This window comes from Leptidea sinapis, chromosome 34 (genome assembly GCF_905404315.1).
Source record: "Leptidea sinapis chromosome 34, ilLepSina1.1, whole genome shotgun sequence".
NCBI classification, from domain to species: domain Eukaryota; kingdom Metazoa; phylum Arthropoda; class Insecta; order Lepidoptera; family Pieridae; genus Leptidea; species Leptidea sinapis.
Window position 1 is genome coordinate 220,456 of NC_066298.1, and position 22,778 is coordinate 243,233.

The 22,778-nt window shown below is 34.1% G+C and overlaps 1 protein-coding gene and 2 long non-coding RNA genes across 5 annotated transcripts; 1 reads left to right on the forward strand and 2 right to left on the reverse strand.

Moving 5' to 3' along the window:
* Positions 1-165: 165 nt before the first annotated feature.
* Positions 166-12,342, reverse strand: LOC126974886 (uncharacterized). Of its 2 annotated transcripts, XM_050822591.1 has the most exons (8): positions 12,207-12,285; positions 11,926-12,040; positions 11,605-11,772; positions 10,834-10,985; positions 9,121-9,317; positions 7,998-8,072; positions 6,060-6,207; positions 166-4,779 (listed from the first exon to the last, which is right to left on the reverse strand). In XM_050822591.1, exons 2-8 carry the CDS (start codon positions 12,015-12,017, stop codon positions 4,592-4,594), a joined length of 1,020 nt encoding a protein of 339 aa, XP_050678548.1. In that variant the 5' UTR covers positions 12,018-12,040; positions 12,207-12,285; the 3' UTR covers positions 166-4,591. The 2 variants fall into 2 exon arrangements, with proteins under 2 accessions (XP_050678548.1, XP_050678549.1); XM_050822592.1 differs by lacking the exon at positions 166-4,779 and adding an exon at positions 4,826-5,406 and having other exon boundaries at positions 11,926-12,342.
* A 460-nt stretch (positions 12,343-12,802) lies between these two features.
* On the reverse strand, positions 12,803-18,306 carry LOC126974881 (uncharacterized). Of its 2 annotated transcripts, none has more exons than XR_007731588.1 (2): positions 18,173-18,306; positions 12,803-12,955 (listed from the first exon to the last, which is right to left on the reverse strand). It is a non-coding gene; the product is annotated as an uncharacterized LOC126974881 (long non-coding RNA). The 2 variants fall into 2 exon arrangements; XR_007731589.1 differs by lacking the exon at positions 18,173-18,306 and adding an exon at positions 17,514-18,163.
* Positions 12,949-15,806, forward strand: LOC126974888 (uncharacterized). Its single transcript, XR_007731590.1, has 2 exons — positions 12,949-13,306; positions 13,470-15,806. It is a non-coding gene; the product is annotated as an uncharacterized LOC126974888 (long non-coding RNA).
* Positions 18,307-22,778: the final 4,472 nt, after the last annotated feature.

A 22,778-nucleotide genomic window follows, 5' to 3' on the forward strand; every position in this document is an offset into this window, starting at 1 on the left:
ACAATTATTATTATCTATTAGGTTAGTACTTACACCGTTTTATGTTTCTGTCCGTCCGGATAAGCTGCATTATTTATCGGGGACTTCCAATGTATCTTAGTATTTTATTTAAGATAATTATTGCAATTTAAACTATGGTCGTAAATATTTAAAAAAAAACAACAATTTTATTTCTTTGTAAGTTTATTAACTTAAACATAAAAGTATAAAGAAACTATTAACTAAAAGAAAGACCAACATTAGAGTACAACTTAAGCTAATTTTAATAAAACATAAAAAAGTATTTTGAAAACAGGTAACAATATTTGTGCTTACATTTGAATAGAATTGTAATATTTCCGAACAAACATATACCAAAATTCCGTACAATAATCAATTCAATTTGTTTCAAATTATTCCAAAAATATCACTTTATCAACCAAATTAGTATTAATCACAGACAATTCAACCTAAAGACGACGCGGTACTAGGGATTTGCTTTGGCGCAGGTTTGGCAGTGACAGTGCATAACAGCCGGCCCCGCCTCTTTTCGTTTCTCAGTCCGCCGTCGAGAGTTACAGCGATAACATTGTCCGTGTTACCGTTATAATGCCGAATTTATTAGTTAAATGGTGGGGACAGCGTACAACACGTTTAGTCTACCAGTGGGAGGCTCCTTGCACAGGATGCCGGCTAGATTATGGGTACCACAACGGCGCCTATTTCTGCCGTAAAGCAGTAATGTATAAGCATTACTGTGTTTCGGTCTAAAGGCCGCCATAGCTAGTGAAATAACTGGGCAAATGAGACTTAACATCTTGTCTCAAGGAGACGAGCGCAGTTGTAGTGCCACTCAGAATTTTTGGGGTTTCAAGAATCCTGAGCGGCACTGCATTGTAATGGGCAGGGCGTATCAATTACCATCAGCTGAACGTCCTGCTCGTCTTGTCCCTTATTTACATAAAAAAAAATATTTCACAGGTAAATTATTATTGCATCATTAATCAGTGAAATAATTAATTAGCCAAACATAAAATATAAAAAGAAGTTCGCTTTGATTTCTATTTTCACATAACTTACTTTCGTAGATAAATTTACATAAAATTATGTCACTCTCTCATTGGGACGTGTCATTAATCTGATATTGATAGAAAAAATATATCAACTGCAAGAATACTTTGGATAAAGACTTTCTTTCAATGAGAAACCGATGACAATTTTATTCTAGCGCTACAAACAATTGCCAGATTTCTTGCTATTTCATTAGTAAATAAAATAAAATGTAATACCTAAGTGTATTTCAGCAGTAATTAAACGCAGGTGTGAAGTTATGGCGATTTTTTTTCGTGGTTAAATTCATGAAAGCGAGGGCATTTCGGTTGAATTATCTGTGGTTTTAATGAATCATTAATCAAAGTAGTAATAAATATTTATATTTTTTTATAACTTAAAAAATATTAAACCTTGAATAATATCAAATTTCTATAATATCATAAAGTATGAATTTTAAAATAAAACAAGTTCCATAGGAACTTTTAACGAACTTTTGTCATTTTTTATAAAATGGGAAGGAACGAGTGAATATATCAGCTGATGCAAGGTGGTAATCGCCGCCCACATTCACAACACCAACCTTTTGGTTATGGTGTTACCGGCCTTTTAGATAGTTGAACACGCTTCTTTTAAAGTAAACATAACTCATTCCAGTTTGAAGGTTCGAAGTAGTTAGATCTACAATCTACTATCAACTGCACAGCAGAGGAATGTGGCAGGAATCAGATCCAACTATTCTTGATTTCTAGTACTCTGTTTGTAGTAACAGTTTCCTGCCGCAATAATACTAAAGACAAACCCCCTTATTCATAAACGTATAGCATTGCTAATTCTCACTCTGTCTTCTTCTATTGACCTAAGTCAGAATGAGAAAAAACACTCCTAAGCGGCTGTTTAAAGTTAGCGGACCATTATGAATAAGGGGGAAAGTCCCTAGCTACTAGATTAGGTACTGTATGTATCTAATTATAAACGTATGTATTATAGTCATCGCACACTGAGCCCGTGGTACAAATAATACAGCTGTTGTCAAGCGCAAGTTTGACATAAATTTTTAAGAATACTGACTTTATTCTATGTATATTAACGTTGCGCAAACAACGATCAATCGCTAGTCAATCAGTCTTACAACAAAATTGCATTAATATATAGAGGATATATTGCAAAACCTAACTTACAGAACTAACAATTAAGATACGTTTTAATATCAAAAATTCAAATATCACGGTGTTTAACATTGATGCATACACATTATGCACTGTTCTTAAAATTATATTTACTAATAATAAAGGCACACACTTTCGCGGGAAGACGTCAAATCATATTAATAATGGTACTCGTAAACATTATAGTTAAGGCCGTTACGTGTTAATTTAACAATTTGTTTGCAGTTCTTAAATAAAACATAAACATGACAGTCAAATATAAACGTATAAAAAACTTCTTCTACGTAAAGACAGTCCCTATTGACTTGTTTTATTTGCTATAAGGTACAGCCGCCAAATTATGTCCCCTTAATTTGGACCCCGTAGATACCTAGGCAACTGTTTTTCTAAGCAACGCCATCTAGTTTTCCTACGTGAAATCCAAAGTTAGTTATGTCAGTCCGCATTAATGTAATGGGCCGAGCGTATCACCATCCGGTGAAAGCTTTTATCATCTAGTGATTTTTCTCATTAAAAAAACACTCATAGAAAGTGATTATAGATAGACGTCTTACTGAGTATATTATTTTAACTTGCATGGCAGTTTACATTTTACAAAGCAACTGTCATATAAACATATACCTAAGCCATAAAATATGTCAATATTAAACATGACACACCAAATATTGGTTAAAACAACATGGCGGAAAAAATAACAAAAAAACATGAAAACATAAAATTAAATACTCTTGTTAAATCAGATTGACATCGATATAAAACTATATTGCATTGGTCTCTCTCATGAGGTTGCTATTTTCTTAAGGTGGCAAAGGCCACATGCATTTGCTTTGCTCTTTTTCGACTTTCTTATTTCGCTCTGTTTATAAGAACTGTAATAATTGTTGATGGATGTTTCAACACCTGCGTTCAGAATTCAGATCCGAAAACGAATCGATCTCTCCGAACACAAACGGCCTTACAAATAAACTTGGTAATACCCGAGAATAATACAAGAATATGCAAAATGTTTACAAATAGACATTTTACTTATGACAGGTTTATTCGGACGTATAACGTTTCCCGCGTTTATTTGCAAGGCTGCTTGACATTCGGAAAACTTCAGATCTATCATTGTATTGACAGTGTCGTCAGCGATAAAGTCAACATTTTGCATATTCTTGGTTTAGTATGAGGTATAACTTTATACCAAGTTTATTTGTAAGGCCGTTTGAGTTCGGAGAGATCGATTCGTTTTCGGATCTGAATTCTGAACGTAGTTGTTGAAACATACATCAACAATTACGGTTGTCATTAACAGAGCGAAATAAGAACGTGTGCGCGTCACGTGGATTCAAAAGTCGAAAAAAGAGCAAAGCAAATGCATGTGGCCGACCTTAACGAAATAACAACCTCATGACAGATGTAATATAGTATTATATAGATGTCAATCTGATTAGATATGACTAGAGTATTTAATTTTATGAGTTTGTGTGTTCTTGTTTTTTTGTTATTATTTCCGCCATATTGTTTTAACCAATATTTGGTATGTCATGTTTATTATTGACATATTTTATTTATAAATGTTCCTACCAACTGTCAATCATAGACAACTGCACACCTTCAATAATTTCCATTCAGTTTGACTTCTGAGCTTTGAATATATGATGACGTACTAGATTCATTCAATTTGCTTTGATCACACATCGGAAGACGTCGCTATGTGTGCGGCCAACCTAATACGCTATTAATAACGCCAAAGATGATAATTTCTCCAAAAATAATTTTATATCTAATGCAGTTTAGACCTTCATATTGTACTAGGACGTATATGTCTTTGGATAAAAATTTACACAGGCTTTGAAAAATTTATCAAGAAATCAGTAACAATAATATCTAATAGTATCTAATGTAAATTTCACACGTTACTAAAATATATGTTTGTATAAAATATTTAATTTATTCACAACCTTATTGGAAGTTAGTAATATAGCTACTAAATAACTATCAAAGACTATAGACTACATCTATAATCAAATCAAAGGGAAAAGTGTCCCAATAAAAAAAAACAACTTACATTATAAGGCACATTTTAAACCATTAGGATTTACCAAATGAAAAGAAATACAATATTATAATACCACTTAAAGGCTTTAACAAACGAATGAACAGGTAAAGCTAATTTAGGTTATAATCACATGAAACAACTTATAAGAGGAATTCACTGTTTCCTTATAAAGTTTTTAATTTTCATACCTGGGAATAATCCAATTCTCTCAATTCCAAAACGATATATCTCATTATGTTTTCGCACAGATTATCAACATCGTTGAACCGTTCCATTGGTATGGAAATCTACAGCCTCGGGAGTTGGAATTATAATTTGGCACTAAAGTTCGCGATGACACCGGGATGACTCACTGTACGAATGAGGTGAGGAGGGTGAGGACGTGTCGGTAGAAGTCGTGCTCGTGGCGCAGGCGGTACAGCGCTGTATCGAGGTACAGTTGCATGGCGCCCCCGCACACCGGAGTCGATGCGCACGCGCACAGGTCCCGCGCCGCACCGCACAGGGTCAACGCCTGTCTCCATACGCGAGTGCTCACTACATTTATGGAATATTAATATTAAGGAATTAATCAACTTGTTATTTTTAAAGTGTCACTTCTGGAATTAATTGAATTAAATTTGTAACCAAAATTTATGAACGATGCGGGACTCGAACCCGGGAACTCTCTGATTCCGTCCGAGCGCTCTTCCTACTGGATCAACCGTTCGAGTGACGTATAGTTCGTAAGTCTTGGTATGCCTTGTTCAACTCTCAGGTTGTGGTTCTATCGCATAGAACGAGCGATACTTCTAGTCAAATTCCTTATGCAATTATTGGAGTAGAGAAGGTTATCATCTGTAAAGTAAAATCCTGTAGATGGAGCCACAACCTGACAGTTGAACAAGACATTCCAAGATTTACGAGGCATACGTCACTCGAACGGTTGGCTCAGTTGGGAGAGGGCTCGGACGGAACCCGAGAGGTCGCGGGTTCGAGTCCGAATTTTGGTTACAATTTTAATTTAAGGGATTAATCAAAATTAAATTACATCTGATTACATGCTTTCATGCAAGCTCGCCTTAATATTGGTAGTTTTGACTTGGCTCCTTTCCGGAATGTGCGCCTTGGTCGTTCATTTTCCAACACAACACTTGGCTCTTGGACTCGATGTTTGTACAAGGCCTTTGAAAGATGCGTAAAAAAATATCTGAATTCTACTCAATCACACCTTCTTTCTGAATACAAAATTTATAATAAAATCAAGGCAACTAGGCTATTGAGCTAAAATAGGAAAGCAGTTTAATGAATTCTGAAGCTAATAAAAATAGCGTTCTCGGACGTCAACCTTTTCAAGAGTTTTCGTGGCAACAAAAGTTCTTATTTGTGTACATAACTTAAATTGTATAAGTCACCCCTCGATCTTACTATATTCAGTTTCGGCATTTCACTGTGTAAATTGGTCAGCTAATAAAGGCATTTATTTTCTCAAAATTCATTCCTTCAGAATTCTTTTTGATGTCCTTTCTAATATACTAGACACTACTACCGCTTCGGAAACAAATGGCGCTCTGAGAAAAAAGTAAAGAACTCTCCCAGCATTCATTTTTCGCGCTCTTTTTAATCAATATTGATATTGCTATAAAAAAATCATAATCTATAGTACTCTTTAATCTTTCTAAAGACATATGCCACAGAGCTGAGTCTATCTGCTAGATAGATAGCCGAAGAGCTGAGGTGTCACTAGCTAATCCTAGAAGCACCGAAGTTCGACAATAACATTTATTGGAACAGTATCGTAGACATCAGAATCAGTAGAACTTGATATAAATACTTACAGAAGTGCTGCATCTCAACATCACAATGCTGCAGGAGTTGTGTCAAGGGAACGGCTGCGTCAACAGGAGGCACATTGTTACCACATACTAATAATGGGTCACTTTCAATCACACTTGATATCACTTCCTGGACCTCCGCCTGTATCAACTGAAAAATATTATTTTTAAAGTGAAACTTTTATTACATCGTCTCAAACTTTTTCGTCTGTGTTTTGCATGTAGTGTGACGGTCGGGCGGCGTTTTGTTATTGTTTTTTCCCATTATCATTCCAATTTTCCAAGTATAAAATTAAGATTGCTAAAGCGATTTTTATACCCTTAATGGAATATTATTCCAAACATTTTTAGTTAAATGTCTATAATGTGAATTTTTTTTAACTTTTACCGTGGTTTCATAAAACCACACAATCTATTAAAAACTACTTTTTCAATACCGATGTTAAACATGACGTAGGTACTTTCAGAGGCTGTAACTATGATTCGAAAATCAAATCTTTCAAAAACATACATTGTGCTGTTAGTATTTCTGTTATATACCAACTAATTTAAAATTGCAAGGTTCTAATTCAAAACGAAGGCAAAGTGGAATAAACTTTATTAAAATATGCTTAAACTAAACTTAACTTTATCCTGCAGACAAACTGTCTAAACTCTTTTGCGGGACTATATTAGCTTAAGGCGAAGAGTAAGCAGAAAACACGCAAACATGGTGTTTTTAGACAAGTTTTGTGGTGAAAGTATAGCATTTCGAGCTATGAACATTATTTCATCCTGTTACACATATCCTTAAGTCTTATTTGTAGGTTGCTTATGCTTGCTGTTGGTTATAGTTAACACTGCCGAGCCTTTTTGAACTACCACTTTTCTTTGGAGTTTAACAAGTTTTTTGGCATAGCGTGACGCATTTTTTTGGCACTTCTCTCAGAAAAGTAATTCTTATAGCTTCTACTTTTTTTGTGTAGGTTCATTTATTCAGATTAGTAGTGAATAACGAGGATTGTAAGCATATAAGCTGTATTGCACGCAAGAATTTTGAAAATATTGGCTTTGTTACATAGATGGCGGGCCGGCAGCCGTGAACACATATCGCTCAAGGTCGCTGGCATTTAGTGTCGCCTTAAGATTCTTTGGCTGTAAATGATTAATAGAATAAATGAATAAATAAAAATAAGCGCTTTTGAAGCGTCATTATAAACATTTGATTTAAACTACTGAATGTTACATGTTCGAAAAAAGAAGAGCTCGTGAGAAGAACATGCAAGAAACTACTACAATGCCATTCTTTTAAATCAGTGAGTATTTTACAGTTGCTGTAATATACCTACGTACATAACAATTTAGTTTTGTAAAGTCCAATATTATAAGAATCATGTTCATTGTTTAAAATAAACTTGAGCTTGAATTTATTGTTTGTGTAAGGATACTTTGTGAATATGATGGTCTTGATTACAGTCATAAAGTCGCATCAGACTAAGTCTGCCTGTCCATAGACGAGGAGTAAGGCAAGGTAAGGCAACGTGGAGGCTGAGATTCATGCGACGAGTCATTTGCAGCTCATCCACTGCGTTTTTCGCCCACCAATACTTAATCTTGTTTCTCCGCTTCACATCATTTTACATGTATACTTTTTATAGAATAGAAGCTAAATATTATTTTTGTTTCCAATAGGGAATGACAATAACATAACATATCAACAACACTTGCTTAACGTCATGAAGAAACATCAGTTCGTAAAGGAGTTATGACATGGGGAGAAGAACTGAGAAGGTTTCTTCTCAGTTCTTCTGGGAGTTTTCCCAGTCCATCTGTCGAATTTGAGTCTCGGGGTGCACGCGCATTGTAAATATGCACTCAAATAATTTACCCTGACGCGCCAAAAGAAGTATAGATTTAAAAAAAAACATTGATTTATTATATTATTATGTCAAGTGAGCTTACCTGCAGTGTATCGGAAAATGGAACTTTCTTTAAATTACTCTTCATTACATGTAGCCTGTAGTTTGTTGGAATTTGCTGAAAATTATGTTATTACAATTTAATATTCAATAGATTTAAAAATTGTCACATGAAAAGATGAAGAGGAATTACATATATATTCAGTTCAAAAAACATAGATCAAATTTAACCAGAATGCTAAGTGAATTTCTAATGTTAATTTCATTCTGTACATTGAAATATATCTTAAGATTACTTTGAATCAATATCTTATACACAACATAAGCATAATAATAAGCTAATCGTAGAAATAGAAACATACTAACATAGTTTTTAAGCCTCTTACTAACAAAATATGGGCCTCTGTTGCCCCAATAAAGAATAGTAGATTGTTAACCGAGGGTCGAAAGAATCAATTCCCAAGGTATTTAGACTCCCGAGCGCAGCGAGGACGACTATAGTCCGAGTAGGAATTGATTATTTTACCCGTGTTAAACACTCTACTTTTCATTTCTAATATGACGAAAATTAAACTACTTAGTTGTTTATCTAAACTATTTATTGGTTATACATAATAATATTAGTAGTACCTATTTAAAATTTATTGTCAATTTAGGAGAATTTTAAAATATTGAATATGAAATTTATTCCGCTCAAAGAAGTTTGCGCTAAGTTCACACTGGCTATTTAGAAAGTCAAATGGCCGCAGCATTTTTTTTTAACTATTTTTTTTTACATAAAACTCTTCACAGCTGACAGCAGTACTATTTTTAAAGTTCATTCCGGCCCTTAGGCGGGAAGTAATGTGTAGGAGTTTTTCCCTCTCTATGGAGGGAAGCAGTATTTTCTACCCAATAATCAGATCAAAACAACATTACTTTCCGAGTATGAGAAATGATAATTTATTATTATTATTAACAACAAGAACTGCAGTTCAAATTCTGGAATATTTCGCTGTTTTAAGCATCATACAATATTTGCTGTTGAATTTATTTTGTTGTTTTATTAAGAGATGGATTAAGAATTTAGAGTTAGATGCTCATTCAAAAATCTGATCAACATGAAAATGGCGAAGTGTTCATGGTCTAGTAAACTGACTGAAAAATATAATTAAAAAAAATTGTACCTTAGTGTCGGCAACCATTAATATTTGGAGAGCATGTGCTTGATCAGTGGTGTCTGGTGATTGCCTGTTAAGACAGTCTGGATACATCTCAGTAAGCACTGCGGCACCCTCGCCACCGAGCTTGGTCCTCCGCATCTGTGTTGCCGTCAGCTCATCCAGCTTTTCATATATTATACTTGCCGTCCGAAATTTCACATCTGAAATGTTAAAGAAAAGGATTCAAGTTGTGTCTTTAAAATTGTCAGTGAGTCAAAAGTTCAAAGCCTGTTAGGGTATAAACTGTCATTATATTGACTAGTGTTGGGTGCTTTGGCAAACTCTAATGCGCAAAATCGAAGACTCTCCTCACTCTAGCCTCCAAATAAGGACGAAATATGCAATTTGAACTTCACCGGTCATACATTATGAACAAGGTCATAAAAATTTGATCTAAAATAGATAGATATGAAAGAGCTTAGTTCAAGCCTAATTGAATAATCTATTTGACTTTGAATAAGTGCAAGGAATTTGGACTAATTATAAATGCGAAAAACAAAATAATAAAAAAAAGCATAGAAAGACTAAAAACCAACAAGGATATAGAAAATGTAAGCATAATGTAATTCCTAACTTGGTCAAAATCCTCCATTATCCTCCATAAAGGTAATTAGTAAAACTAAGAACAGGAAACACTGGTATTGGACACTCAAGTTAATCATGAAAAAAATCTGGGCTCTAGCAAAAGCTCATATAAAAAAAAAACACATGGAATGATGGACCCTATCAATCTAGGTGCATCAATGAAGCTATATACACATAATGTAATATGTTCATAATATATTCTTAGAAAAAATAATATCACAATACATACCTTATTCTGTAGATAGTGCTCGCATGAAATATACCATATAATGTTATTAGAAACAAATAAATTGCAACGTTAAAGATATAATAACATGGTTTGTTAAACATTAACCCCCTTATTCATAATAGTCTGCTAACATAAAGCATTGCTATTTCTCACTCTGTCTTCTTCTATTGATCTAAGTCAGAATGAAAAAAAAACACTCCTTAGCAGCTATTTAATGTTAGCGGACCATTATGAATAAGGGGGTAAATAATAACATTACTGATGATGAATACAAGTACCTATTACAATAAAACGGCAATTTCATACTTTAAGCCCTATTATTAAAATTATACTTCTATAAGTGTAAGCCAGTTTTGATAAAATATTTGTGTCTAATGATTTTATTTTATTTCATTTGTTATCATTGACTTACAATATACAATTAGACAAACACTTGTGTTCAAAAATTATCTGAAACAAAACTAAGTATTTCCGGTAAGTGCCCCTTTAAATGACCAAGTTAGTTTAAGTAAAGTGACATGTTTTAGTCATTTTGCTAATTAATTACATTTGAATTGCTAAAACAAAAACATCCCATGGGTGATGTTGTGTTATTACTTCCAATGACATTGAACATTACTGCCATAATATAAGATATATTAATTTGAAGGAATGTTTTAATGTTATCTGTAGAAGTTGAAGTATTAATATATACAACACTTGTAATTGTTTATGTGAGATTATGTCAATGTTTTTTATAAAAAAGAACATAATGTTATTATAATCATACAATTTCACTACTTATCAGATTTTTTTTGTTTGCTATAATTTATTTAATGTTTAAACAAGACAAGGTCTGAAATTGATTATTTTGATATACTTACCGAAAAACTCAGCCGCCTCAGTAATTTCTGCATCCTCACACCATGCAAAAATCATCTGCATTGCTTGGAGTATAGAGCATTGTAACTTATAGAAAAATGAACCGGTCCGTATTGGCTGTTTCTTTTTGCATCCTTCACACACCCACTGAACCCTATAAATAGAGTTTAATACAGTAATTTTAAAATATTTTAAAATAGCTGATACCAGTGACTTTGTCCGCCCATGACTGTGCACATAAAAATCTTTGCTTCTTAAAATTTTAATAACTTTTTATAAATGAAGATATCACAATATTTTTTTTTTGAAAAGGTCAAGTGTCTAAGGAGTAAAACTTAGAAGACTTAATTGAAATCTATCCACTAGATTTTCCGTGATGCACACAAATTAAAGAATTGCTGTTAAGGAATAGTAATTTTAAACAATTAAAACTTATTGTTTTCAAATGTGTTGATATTTTCAAAATATATTATGAAAATATATGACAAATATATATATTTATATTTTATTTAATAATAAATGATAATCTAATTTTGTTTGTGAAACACACAGTAAACATAAGTTTTTTTATGTTTTTACAAATTGATGAGCTTGTTCTATTAAAAGAAATGTAACTGATTAATATTTTGTGATACACACTTCACACACAAAGAAATTTTCATTTTTTATTTTCAAAAAAGATATTTTGGTTTTTGAAAGAGTTATTACATTTTACATAAATTATTCTACTGCCAAAATATATGTTGTATCTCACTTATCAAACCAAATATTACCTATCAACTACTCGAGCTGGTTTGCATACAAGATTACAATCAGGTCTAGCTTCAGGACACTGTAGACTTGTAGAAAGCAAACCAAAATTCTGCAGCCGCTCTACAATTTGACATTCCAATGGTTTATCTCCCTTCTTAATGAGTAGTTCCTCATATAAGGCAATATTTCTGAAATTTATATAAAACAATAATTACTTTTAGTACAGTGGCTGTAATTCTTAGTTTGGCTTATATATTTCAAATTTTGTAAAGAATTAATAATTTCAAAACTTTAAAACATTTTAGTCATGCTATGTTTTATAAGCATTAAATACTACATACCTTGGACTTGCAGTAAAGGGAAAGAAAATATTCTTATCATTTGAGTTATTTATATAAGAGCCACTGTCATATGTGGTTGAATCAGCTTCCATTTTATTCAAGTTTTTTGAGGATACTACATAAATTAGTAAATTACTTTAGATGAAACAATACAATCATTGGCAGTCATCGGATACGGGTAGTAAATAATAAGAAATAAATAAAATTATGGCAAGAATTCCCTTTTATAAACAATTTAAAGCCAAATTAGTATGTTGTGTATGGTGTACCCACTCACTAACTTTTTAGTTTTTAAGTTTCAAAACTTAAAGATGTAGTAACTCTTATTATATTCAGCATAACTTTGTATCCTGTAACATTAAAATAATTGATAGCCAGTATTTATTCATAACTTTTTTGTAAAATCTTAACTTTTGAGTTTTGGCTAGTCTTGTGTAGTTCTCGAAGTTCGAACGTACTAGTTCGAAGCTCCTAGTTCCCACAGATGAACTATGCGAACTAGTTCCCTGATCCCTCGCTCCTTAGCTAATTAATAATCGATCTTAAGGATGCTACATATCAGTACTCTGTACTACGGATCCTTTTTCGAATTCCAATACTGTTATATGCTTTGTAAACTAAATTAGTAAATTCCTTATTATTACTTTGCGCAGGCTCAACATACAAAATATTCTGCACATAGTTGTCATTAAGTATCTAATTATGTTAACTAACTATAATAGTTTTAGTTCGCATCTGGGGAAGTTCACTGTAGTTCGCAGTTCTTTAGTAAACTACCGGAAGGAGCAAACGAAATAAAAGATCGAACTAGTTCGCTATGGAGCTGCGAACTAAATTGACCGCTCCCAGTCGCGAACTATTATGCGCAAGTATCTATTCTATTCTTCCTACTGTGGCTTCTGTGGAAGATATACCACAGATTTGCCAGAATCACGTTAGATTAGACTACCAAGCTTTGAGTATGTGTCTTCTAAGTTTAACGGTAATAATCGGTGTTCAGATTACATAAAGTTTAATTTTCTAATAATATCTGAAACAAATAATATACATGCTTGTAAGACTATAAATGACATACACAAATAGAAATACTTAAATAATTAATTAATATAAGTACTAAATAATATTTACAACTTAATCTTATTTATTTTAATATATTTACACAAAATATTTACAAAAGGAGTGTAAACTAGGGAGAGGAGACATTTAACGGAGGTTGGACGGGGGACTTCAGCGGGTATATAATTGTGCAGAGGAGATTGCATTAAGGGACAACTAAAGAATAAATGATCCATGTTTCCCTCATCAAGGCCACAATCACATAGAGAATGATCCCTAATTCTAAGTTTTGCTAGAAAGACTGGAGTGCAGGCATGGTTTAAACGTAAGCGGCATATAGTTGAGATTATTGTTTTATTATGAATCCTACATTTTGAGAACCAAGGTTTTTGAGGAATTTCTGGTTGGAGTTCTCCATAAAATTTGCCTTTTAAAGTTTTGGAAACTTGCCAAATGTTTGACCAACTCTCATACATATTGGGTTTCAGGGTAGAGCACAAGTCATGAGTGAATATTTCTGAATACTGAAAGGAACCTGAATGAGCAGCTGATCTAGCACAGGCATCTGCATTTTCATTATCAGAGATGCCCATGTGACCTGGAATCCAAGCTAAAACTATGTTAATTTTGAGTTCATAGCACTCTTTCAAAGTTTCTCTTATTTTGAGAATGATGGGAAACTGACTTTTTGTCTTAAACGGATTTGAGAGAATTGATTGGAGGCAACTTTTAGAGTCTGAAAGGATAATAGAATTGTTCATGTTGTGAGACTTAACAAATAGAATAGCTTCAAGAATGGCGATTGATTCCCCTGTAATCACAGAAGTGGTAGGTGGGCAGCTATAACTCAGTATAATTCTTGTTGAGGGAATCCATACTGCAGCCCCAACCGGACTCATGTCTGTTTTTGAAGCATCCGTGTAGATTTTATACCAATGTCGAAAATCTGAGTCCATTATATGAGAAAAAGTTTTATTTGCTTCTATAGAAAACTTATCAACACCTAAGTCTAAAATTACTGAGGGTTGGAAAGTAAGAGCATTGAAAGGCATAGAAAATAAAGGCAATTTAGAATATTGAAAGAGAGGGTTAGAGAGCTGAGAAAATAAAAGGTAACTATTTATAACGCAAGGTCTTTTGTCTTCAGGTACAATATTATTATCATTGTATAAAACAGCTAATTGTTCTGATTTTTGGAGTAAGGGATGAGCTCGGCAGCCAGCTAGTTTAAAGAAAAATTTATTGGCAAGGAATTGTCTACGTAGTGAGAGGGGAGGATCCACACATTCTACTTGCATTGCATTAATAGGTCTGGATTTCATAGCTCCCAATACTATACGTAAACATTTAGCCTGAATTCTGTCCAATTTATTTAGACCTGCTTTGTTTGCTGGGATTAAGAAAATAGTGCCATAATCTAAATGAGTGCGAATTATGGCATTGTATAGTAATTTTTGAGTGACGGGGTAAGCTCCCCACCAGACACCAGACAATGAGCGAAGAATATTAATATTTTTCTCACATTTCTGTGAGACATAATCAAAATGCTTGACGCCAGATAATTTGTGATCCAACCAAATACCCAAAAACTTAACATTATTAACAATTGGTAGATCAACATCATAAATTTTAATTTTAATAGGTGGAAGAATTCTTTTATTTGTAAATAAAACTACCTTACTTTTAGATGTTGATAGAGACAGTCCATGTTGTGTTAAATATTCAGAAAGATAATCAAGAGCATTATTTAAATGATTAGATGAATCTTGTATAGACTTGTCAGAAGAATACAGGACAATGTCATCTGCATATTGCAGTATCTGACAGAAAGGTGTAACGGTACTGTTGAGGTCATGGGTATACAGATTATAAAGAAGGGGACTAAGGACTGAGCCTTGAGGTAAACCTTTCCAAACTGACTTAGGAGGGAGGTAAGAGGATGGACCTTTAATAGTGATGGATCTCTCCATTAACATGTTACATATGAAACGGGATAACTTCACGGGGATACTCAGCTGGTTGAGTTTACTCCTGAGTAGGGGAAGTGAAACGTTATCATATGCAGATTCTATATCAAGAAAAACTCCCACAAGGTGTTCTTTTCTGAGGAGTGCTATTCTAATGTCAGTTGTAAGGATACCTAAGCTATCTAAGGAGCTCTTGCCCTTTCTGAAACCGTACTGGGAGTTGGAAAGGAGATTATTGGTTTCAACAAACCACTCAAGTCTTTGTTTAATCATGATTTCAGAAACTTTTGCAAGAGCAGAAGAGAGGGCAATTGGCCTATAGCTGGTAGCTTCAGATGGATTCTGACCAGGTTTAAGTAATGGAATAATTACCTGATTTTTCCAAGGTGGAGGGATGGAACCAAGATCAAAAAGGTTATTGATTATGCTAAGATAATATTCCTTGGTTGTAGATGATGAATTTTTAATGAAAGAGTATGGGATTCCATCTGCCCCAGGAGCAGAGTCAACTAGGCCATCCAGAGCAAGAAGAAGTTCAGAGAATGAGAAGGGGGACTCTAAACTGTGAGTTGAGGCAAGAGGGATTGGGGGGGATGGAAAATAGTCCATATTTGGAACTGAAGGGGGGGACATCCTATCTGAAAAGGAATCAAGCCATACAGAAGGATCCACACTAAAATCACACATTTGATCACAAAATGAACCTCTAAATTTTTTAATTTGTTTCCAGTCAGTTGAGGATGGAGTGCTTGGTTTTAAATTCTGGCAAAAATTAATCCAACCTTGTTTTTTCTTTTTTCTGAATAAATGGGTAGCCTTCGCCGCCACTTTTTTATAATAAATAAAGTTTGACATGGACATGTTTCTATTGTAATTTAATTCAGCTAATTTCCTTTCTTTAGCAGCAGCAGTGCACTCAGAGTCCCACCAAGGAGTTGAAATCTTAGTTGAAACAGGTTTTTTTAAAGGGAAGTTGTTGTCAGCAAATGTAATCATGGCATTAGCTAATTTATTATAATTATCTACTGCATTAAAATGGTTAGTGACTGGAAACTCAGCAATTTTTTTATCAAGACAAGAAGAATATTTAGGCCAATTTGCTTCTATTAATCTATATTTAAGAGATGGGGAAAAATTTTGGGGTGGAATTACTTTGTCAGGGATAGAAATTATTATAGGAAAATGGTCACTACCATGGGAATTATGTAAGATGTTCCAAGAAAGGAGAGGAGCCAGACACGGAGAACATAAGGTGAGATCAACTGCACTTTTGGGATTTTGTGAAGGAGAAACCCTTCGGGTTGGAGAGCCATCATTGATAATGCAGAGATTGATTTCATCAAATACATCCAACAGGGAAAGGGCAAAATAGTCAGTGTGACTTGAACCCCATGAGGGATGATGAGCATTAAAGTCTCCCATAATAATAATAGGAGGGGGGATAGACGATAACAAAAGGAGAATATCTGCAATCATAGTTGATTGCGGATGGGGCACATAGATTGATACTAAGGAGAAGTTCATTACCTTTGCTGCAACAATGTTTATACCAGGATGGGGATTAGGAAGGATAATTGGGGAAAAGGGAAGGGTGCGTCTTATAAATAAGGCGCAACCCGCACCAACACTTTCTGCTCTATCGTCCCTAAGGCACATATAGCCGGGGACCCTGAAGTGAGTTCCAGGGACCAGCCATGTCTCAGAGATGGCGATGGCAGAAGGAAGATATTTATTAATTAGGTGTATAAGGCTTGGTTTTTTAGGACGTAGGCTTCTGGTGTTCCATTGAAGAATGAACACTGGGGCCATGAATTTTACCAATAGATAAGATTTGTGATAGTTGATGGGCAACGTTGGACGGTAGGCTAAGATTGTTCTTGGTAATCAAAGAGAGTAAGATTGACAGGGGGGCCTCCAAGAGGTTATCATCCTGTGTTGATGAAGAAGAAGAAACTTGGTGGTTTAGGGCAGAGCCATTTGGGATGGCTGAAGGTACATCAGCAATGATAGCTTGGTGAGCAGCTCGATCATAAGGTTTACTCAATAAGGGTTTGGAACGTGGAGAAGAAAATACAGTTTTCTTATAGCTGACTGTGGGAGAAGGAGTGGGTGTCTGGCTCATGTGTGCTGAGGAGTAGTTATGGGATACAGAGGGGTTACGGAGAATTTCTGAGTATGGCCTCATCACCTTTGGGCAACGATTTGAGGCCTCCTCATAGGAAATGTTCTCTTGGGACATAATAATTTTAATTGTTTTTTGTCTGCCCAGTTCAGGGCATTCCTTGTTTGTGGCAAAGTGTTGTCCTGAACAGTTAATACAGATAGCATCCTTTTCAGTTGTATCACATGAGCTACCAGCATGAGCTTGAGTTCATTTGTAACATCTTGGGTTAGATCTGCATACAGTTTTGATGTGACCAAATCGGCAGCAGTTAAGGCATTGGATTGTAGGGAAAAGGTAGGTTTCAACAGGGAGGGAATTATGGAAGAGGAATATTTTTTCAGGAAGCACTTGACCATGGAAAGTTATTACAATTGTTTGAGTAGGTAACCAAGTAACTTTACCTTCCTCAATGACCTTTCTGTTGAATCTGCGAGCCTTTAAAATCTTACCACAACCAGTGGGAAGACTGACAGACTCCACAAACTCGTTCATAGATAAGTCCACAGGAACCCGGCGGACTATACCCATCTTGGTTATGTTGAAGTTTGGGATTGTTGCTGTATATTTATTGGCAGATAATACAGGGTTATCTAAAAATTTGTTTGCATCACCAGACGATTTGAATGTAACAGCTATTTTATTCCTACCGATTTTTTTTATGCCGTCAGGGCAAATATTTGGAATTTTATGCCTATGCAGTAGTTGACCGAATTTGATGGGCTTTATAGTTTGGCCTGAGGTAGGGTCTTCCTCGATACGAGAAACATGGATAATAAATGGACCTTTATCAAAATCCGTATATTGTTTAAAACCAATAACTAAACTTAGGTCACAAAATACATTCTGAATGGACGCCGAAGCCAGATCCGTATCAGTTATAGTTTTTTTTGCAGCGTTTTCTTCTGAGCTGCTTGTATGTTTACGCCGTTTTGACCCGGCGAGTGTGGGGATATCCGGAGGGTCCGGAGGTTCCGGGGGAGAAATCTCCATTATTAAACGGTTAGTATAATGTAAAAGGGTTGACTATGTTAATTGTTAATGACTAAGTACTTAATCTTACCAAAATAAAAACAATCCACCACCAATGAGAGAAAGGTAAACTCCTGTAATCAAAATAACAATAGGCTACGGTAGACAAAGCCCATAAAAAATGATCACTGAATTTCCGAACTCGACTCACGCGTGGTAGCTAATCCTCCCCATGTTCATATTATTTATCATGCGCAAGTATCACGTTACTAATGATGTTTTCTCAGTCTACGATTCATGTCCACCTGTGGTTGTGGTGACAAATGACAGGTGTCAAAGTGTGTTAAGTAGATACGATTACCTAGTACTTACATCGTCTTTGTAACTAACGATTAACGGATTAACGAAATAACGATAAAGTTCGTTCGTATTGTTAAGCCACCTGGTATTGTTGTAGGTTTAAAATAATTCGTTTATTATTATTATAAAATATAAAAGACACTTTTGTGAGTGAAACCCTGTGCCTTATTTTATGTGGTTTGAAGATTCGTAAAAAAAAATATATTTAGAAGAAAAATCAATTCGTTCCCTGTTCTGGTTCCTGTATTTTAAAAAGGTATGTGTTCACATTTTATTAAAAATATTTTAAAAGAAATACCTAAGTCTTATTTATAATATTGTAATAATTAATATAAGTAATTCTAATGTTTTACACTTTAATTTATTAAAGTTTACTCAATTTCATACGGACTATTGAAAGCTTTTCTTAAAAAAAAGCCAAAACGTTTTTATGATATTTAAGTAGGAATTTCAATACTGTGTTCAACTTATTTTAATATAATAATAGAGTATACTGTGCGCCATGCTTGTAAGAAGGCAACAAATAAAAATTGTTATCTTGTGATATCATAATATCATCTTTTTCAATTTTGCATATGTCAGACAATTTGTTATGATGATGATGCATGAAAGAAAAATGACTGGAATAGTAGAATGTAGATGGACTAGGACTGGGCTAGGGTGGAAAAAGTCAGAGGAAACTTTTCACTTTGAAATTTTTTTTTCAACAAATTCAAATATTTTTATTCAAAATAGGATGTAACATCACTTATTAAAAGTCAAAAAACTACCATCCATTCCAAAATGAATGCCTCAGACCTGAGAAGAATGGGCGCAACAAACTCTGCAACAATCCAGAGCATTGAAACAATTTAAATACATTTGATTTGAGTAATAAATGAAATATAGCAGATATGAAATGAAAAGAAAAAGGGGTAGACCTTTCCAAAGATGGGTATATTTAATAAGAACAGTATATGAAGTAGAACTTCTGGACTTAGACATTTGTGGAGTGAAACACAAAATATAATGTGTGCACACTACTGATGGCAGAAAAAGGTGCCACTGTAGTTCCCATCCGGCTGGTATACATAATACCAAATGCCACTACCATTTGATAAATATGATGTTATTTGCAAAAAATGCGGACTTCCAAACTATTCTGTACAACTATGGAAATCTTTAATAAAAGATGTTTAATATGCATTAAATTAATAAGTAACAATTGTCTATACACAATAATAATAAATACATAGATACATGTATTAAAATGTACTGGCAAGTAAAATATAATATTAAAAATTTTAAAATTTCAAAGTTTTTCTAAAATATTCCATTTGATTCTAGTGTTTGCTTGCAGTGTGTGAAGTTAATAGATATTGGGATTTTTTTGTAATTTTAATGAAAAATTACCAAATTAATGTTGATGTAAATTTGTTTAAATCGGTTTTTGGGACAAATTTTTGACCATAATATGGCAGACAAGACAATTATTGCTGGTAATATAATGACTCTTCTTCAAGTAGACTGTACTCAATGTTATGTGTCGGAACTGTTTGGTGTCAATTGTTCCACCATCCAGAGGACCTGGACTAGATTTCAAGAAACCAGTTCTTTTGAAAGAAGACTGGGATCAGTAAGAAAACTATTTACTGAGCCCTATTTATTTACAATATATTGTGAGCCAAGCTGTACAAATTTGGAGCCTAACAGAATTTATTTTGGTAGAAAATAGCTCTCTAAATGTAGAACAGTGTTAGCTGTTATAGGAATCAAGGACAATGTTCAAGCGGGCGATGTAGACACATAGAAGTCGGGATCCGCCATTTAGATTGGCCAGCACGACGTCCCGACCTCAAGCCCATTGAGAATCTATGGGACTTTTTGAAATGATGTGTTACATCACCCAGCCCTACAGAACATCCAAGAGTTAAAAATTACTATTATGGTCGAATGAGAGTGTTTTCCCAAGAACTCATAAAAAACGAGTGTGCTTTAGAGCACACAATTGAAGTAAAACAAAACAATAATTTATAGAATTGTTTAAGAACGAAATGAAATTAGGAATTTGATGATTCTTTTCTTAATTGAAATCTGGTGTTTCCAGTGTGGTCCCATTGTAATTTGGTCCAGATCTGACAAAGGCATCCATGAGAAAACCATAAAAGTCTTAAATTTGCTATACATACGTATAGCAAAGTGGATGATAAATTTACGATTAACTCAATATCGCACCAACCTATTTTGATGATTTTTTTTTTTGGAAAGGATATACTTCAAAGATAGTTTGGTTAGGTTCTGTTTACAGAACTCTTCAATTCTTAGGAGCAAATCAACGATACTAGGCCGAATCTTTTTTATGGTATCCGAATATTTAAGTCATCTACCATAACATAGTTATGGCCAAGTAATTGCCGTAGTCAAAAATGATGATCAATTTGAGTCCTTAACGACTTACAGTAAGGGCGCGATCTATGGCAGAATTTCTTACTGTCTGTAATCAAATTGTGAAGCGCTTACGTTCATTGCTGCATTGAAAAATTTTGTATATCTACACATATTTAGCCAAATTGTTTGTTAGTGTACTTCAAATTCACTAAAAATCATAAAATATTTTTTTTAACAAAAAACTACCGACTTCAAAAACACTATTTCAAAACAATACATATAATATGCACTATAAAGTATAAAAATAATTGTGTCATCCGAGATAGGTTTTTTAACTACATACATATTTATAGGTGAGATGTGCTTGAGTTGTGAGGAGGCGAGAGCCAGTGGCGGCGGAAGGACACCGATTCCAAAAATAACAATAATCGTAACTAGAATTAGATTAATAATTTAGATTCTATAAAAATACGCAATTATTTTTATACTTTTTAGTGCATATTATATCTATTGTTTTGAAATAGTGTCTATGATATAACTATGTATCTATGATGTAACTAATAATGAGAAAACTGGACTCTCGTTCCTGAAAATGCTTAGTGTGGAGGCGAAACACGTGTCGAATTTGTTAAAGTTGAACAAATCTTTCGGAAGTACCACTTACGATAATTCATAACATTTAGGTAAAAAACACCATATCAAAATATAACTGCCGTTTGATAACAAACCACATTAATGTTTCGCCTAATATTGGAAACCTTTTCCTCAAAATCTAGAACAATTGTCAAATCCATTGTCATCTGGAAGTTTCAAATTGGCTTCAAACACATTGGGAGTAAACTATAGAGCAAGTACTTATAGAGCTACTTCAAATTGGCCCACATTCTAGTACTCTACAAGGTCACAGAGTATTGTGCCCATCTTTCGTCTGGTGTACCTCAGTATCAGCTAGAACTATTTGACACAGAGCTGCTTGATTTATACTCTGTGAACAACATGATCATTTGGTGGTGCATAGAGATTTTGCTAAGTTGTGTGTCTTATACCACATTTATCTTGGGTAGATTTACGAAGAGTTAATTGACTTGATCGCTGCAACCGTATTTCACCTTTTCACCACACGCTAGGAGACTCGATTATAATCCTCACTATCCGGATGTTCACTTACTCCACAGTGCGGTTTACAACTAGCATGAGCATGGAATGTAGAAATTGGACTGTTCTGTTTTACAAAATTCGAATGTTAAAATTATGATACTTATTTGTCTAAAACGGCGTTTTTCATGGTTTGTTGGAGTTGGTCGGTACCAATTAGTTTCGAACCGTTCGGAGACTAGGAGATCACCGTAAACTCACTACACTCACCCCAATGAAAGACATCCGCATGGTCCGAATCTTGTCGGTACCAACTCAGATAAACCGTTTAGACAAATAAAGTTTATAATGTCTCACGAAAGTTTTAATAATTTAAAATTACGATCGCTAAAAAATTCAAAAAAATAATTGACTCTTTAAATCATATGCAAACGAATCATATAACTGAACGAAATTAAGTGTTTGTATACTCTTAAAACACCATTGCATTATTATTTGAATGGGATCCATGGATTGATGATTGTAAACCAATCAAATCAATATACAAATGATTTAAGTTTTCTTTAGTGTTATTTCCGCCAAAGTCTTGAGTCTCGTGCCAGATTTTGGCGAGACAACACGTCCTGAGGATGCCTCGTGTAGCGGCGAAACACGTGTCGAATTGTTTTAAAAACAAATATTGGCTGAATTAACACTAAAGAAAACTTATATCATTTGTATAATTATGGATTTCCGCAAAGTAACGCCTAATTCAATAAATTTTCAATCAAATCAATTCAATCATCAAGTCAATTGTTATAGTTTAAGTCCTGATCCATGTGGCACAGCATACAATTTAAGATGTCAGCTGACGCAGCTTTAACTTGACAAAATCC

Coding starts and splice junctions, on each gene's coding strand:
- LOC126974886 (XM_050822591.1), bottom strand. CDS start 12,017: ATGGAAGCTGATTCAACCACATATGACAGTGGCTCTTATATAAATAAC. Junction 11,773..11,925: donor CCCTTTACTGCAAGTCCAAG/GTATGTAGTATT, acceptor TATAAATTTCAG/AAATATTGCCTTATATGAGG. Junction 4,780..6,059: donor TGTTGAGATGCAGCACTTCT/GTAAGTATTTAT, acceptor CCATAAATGTAG/TGAGCACTCGCGTATGGAGA.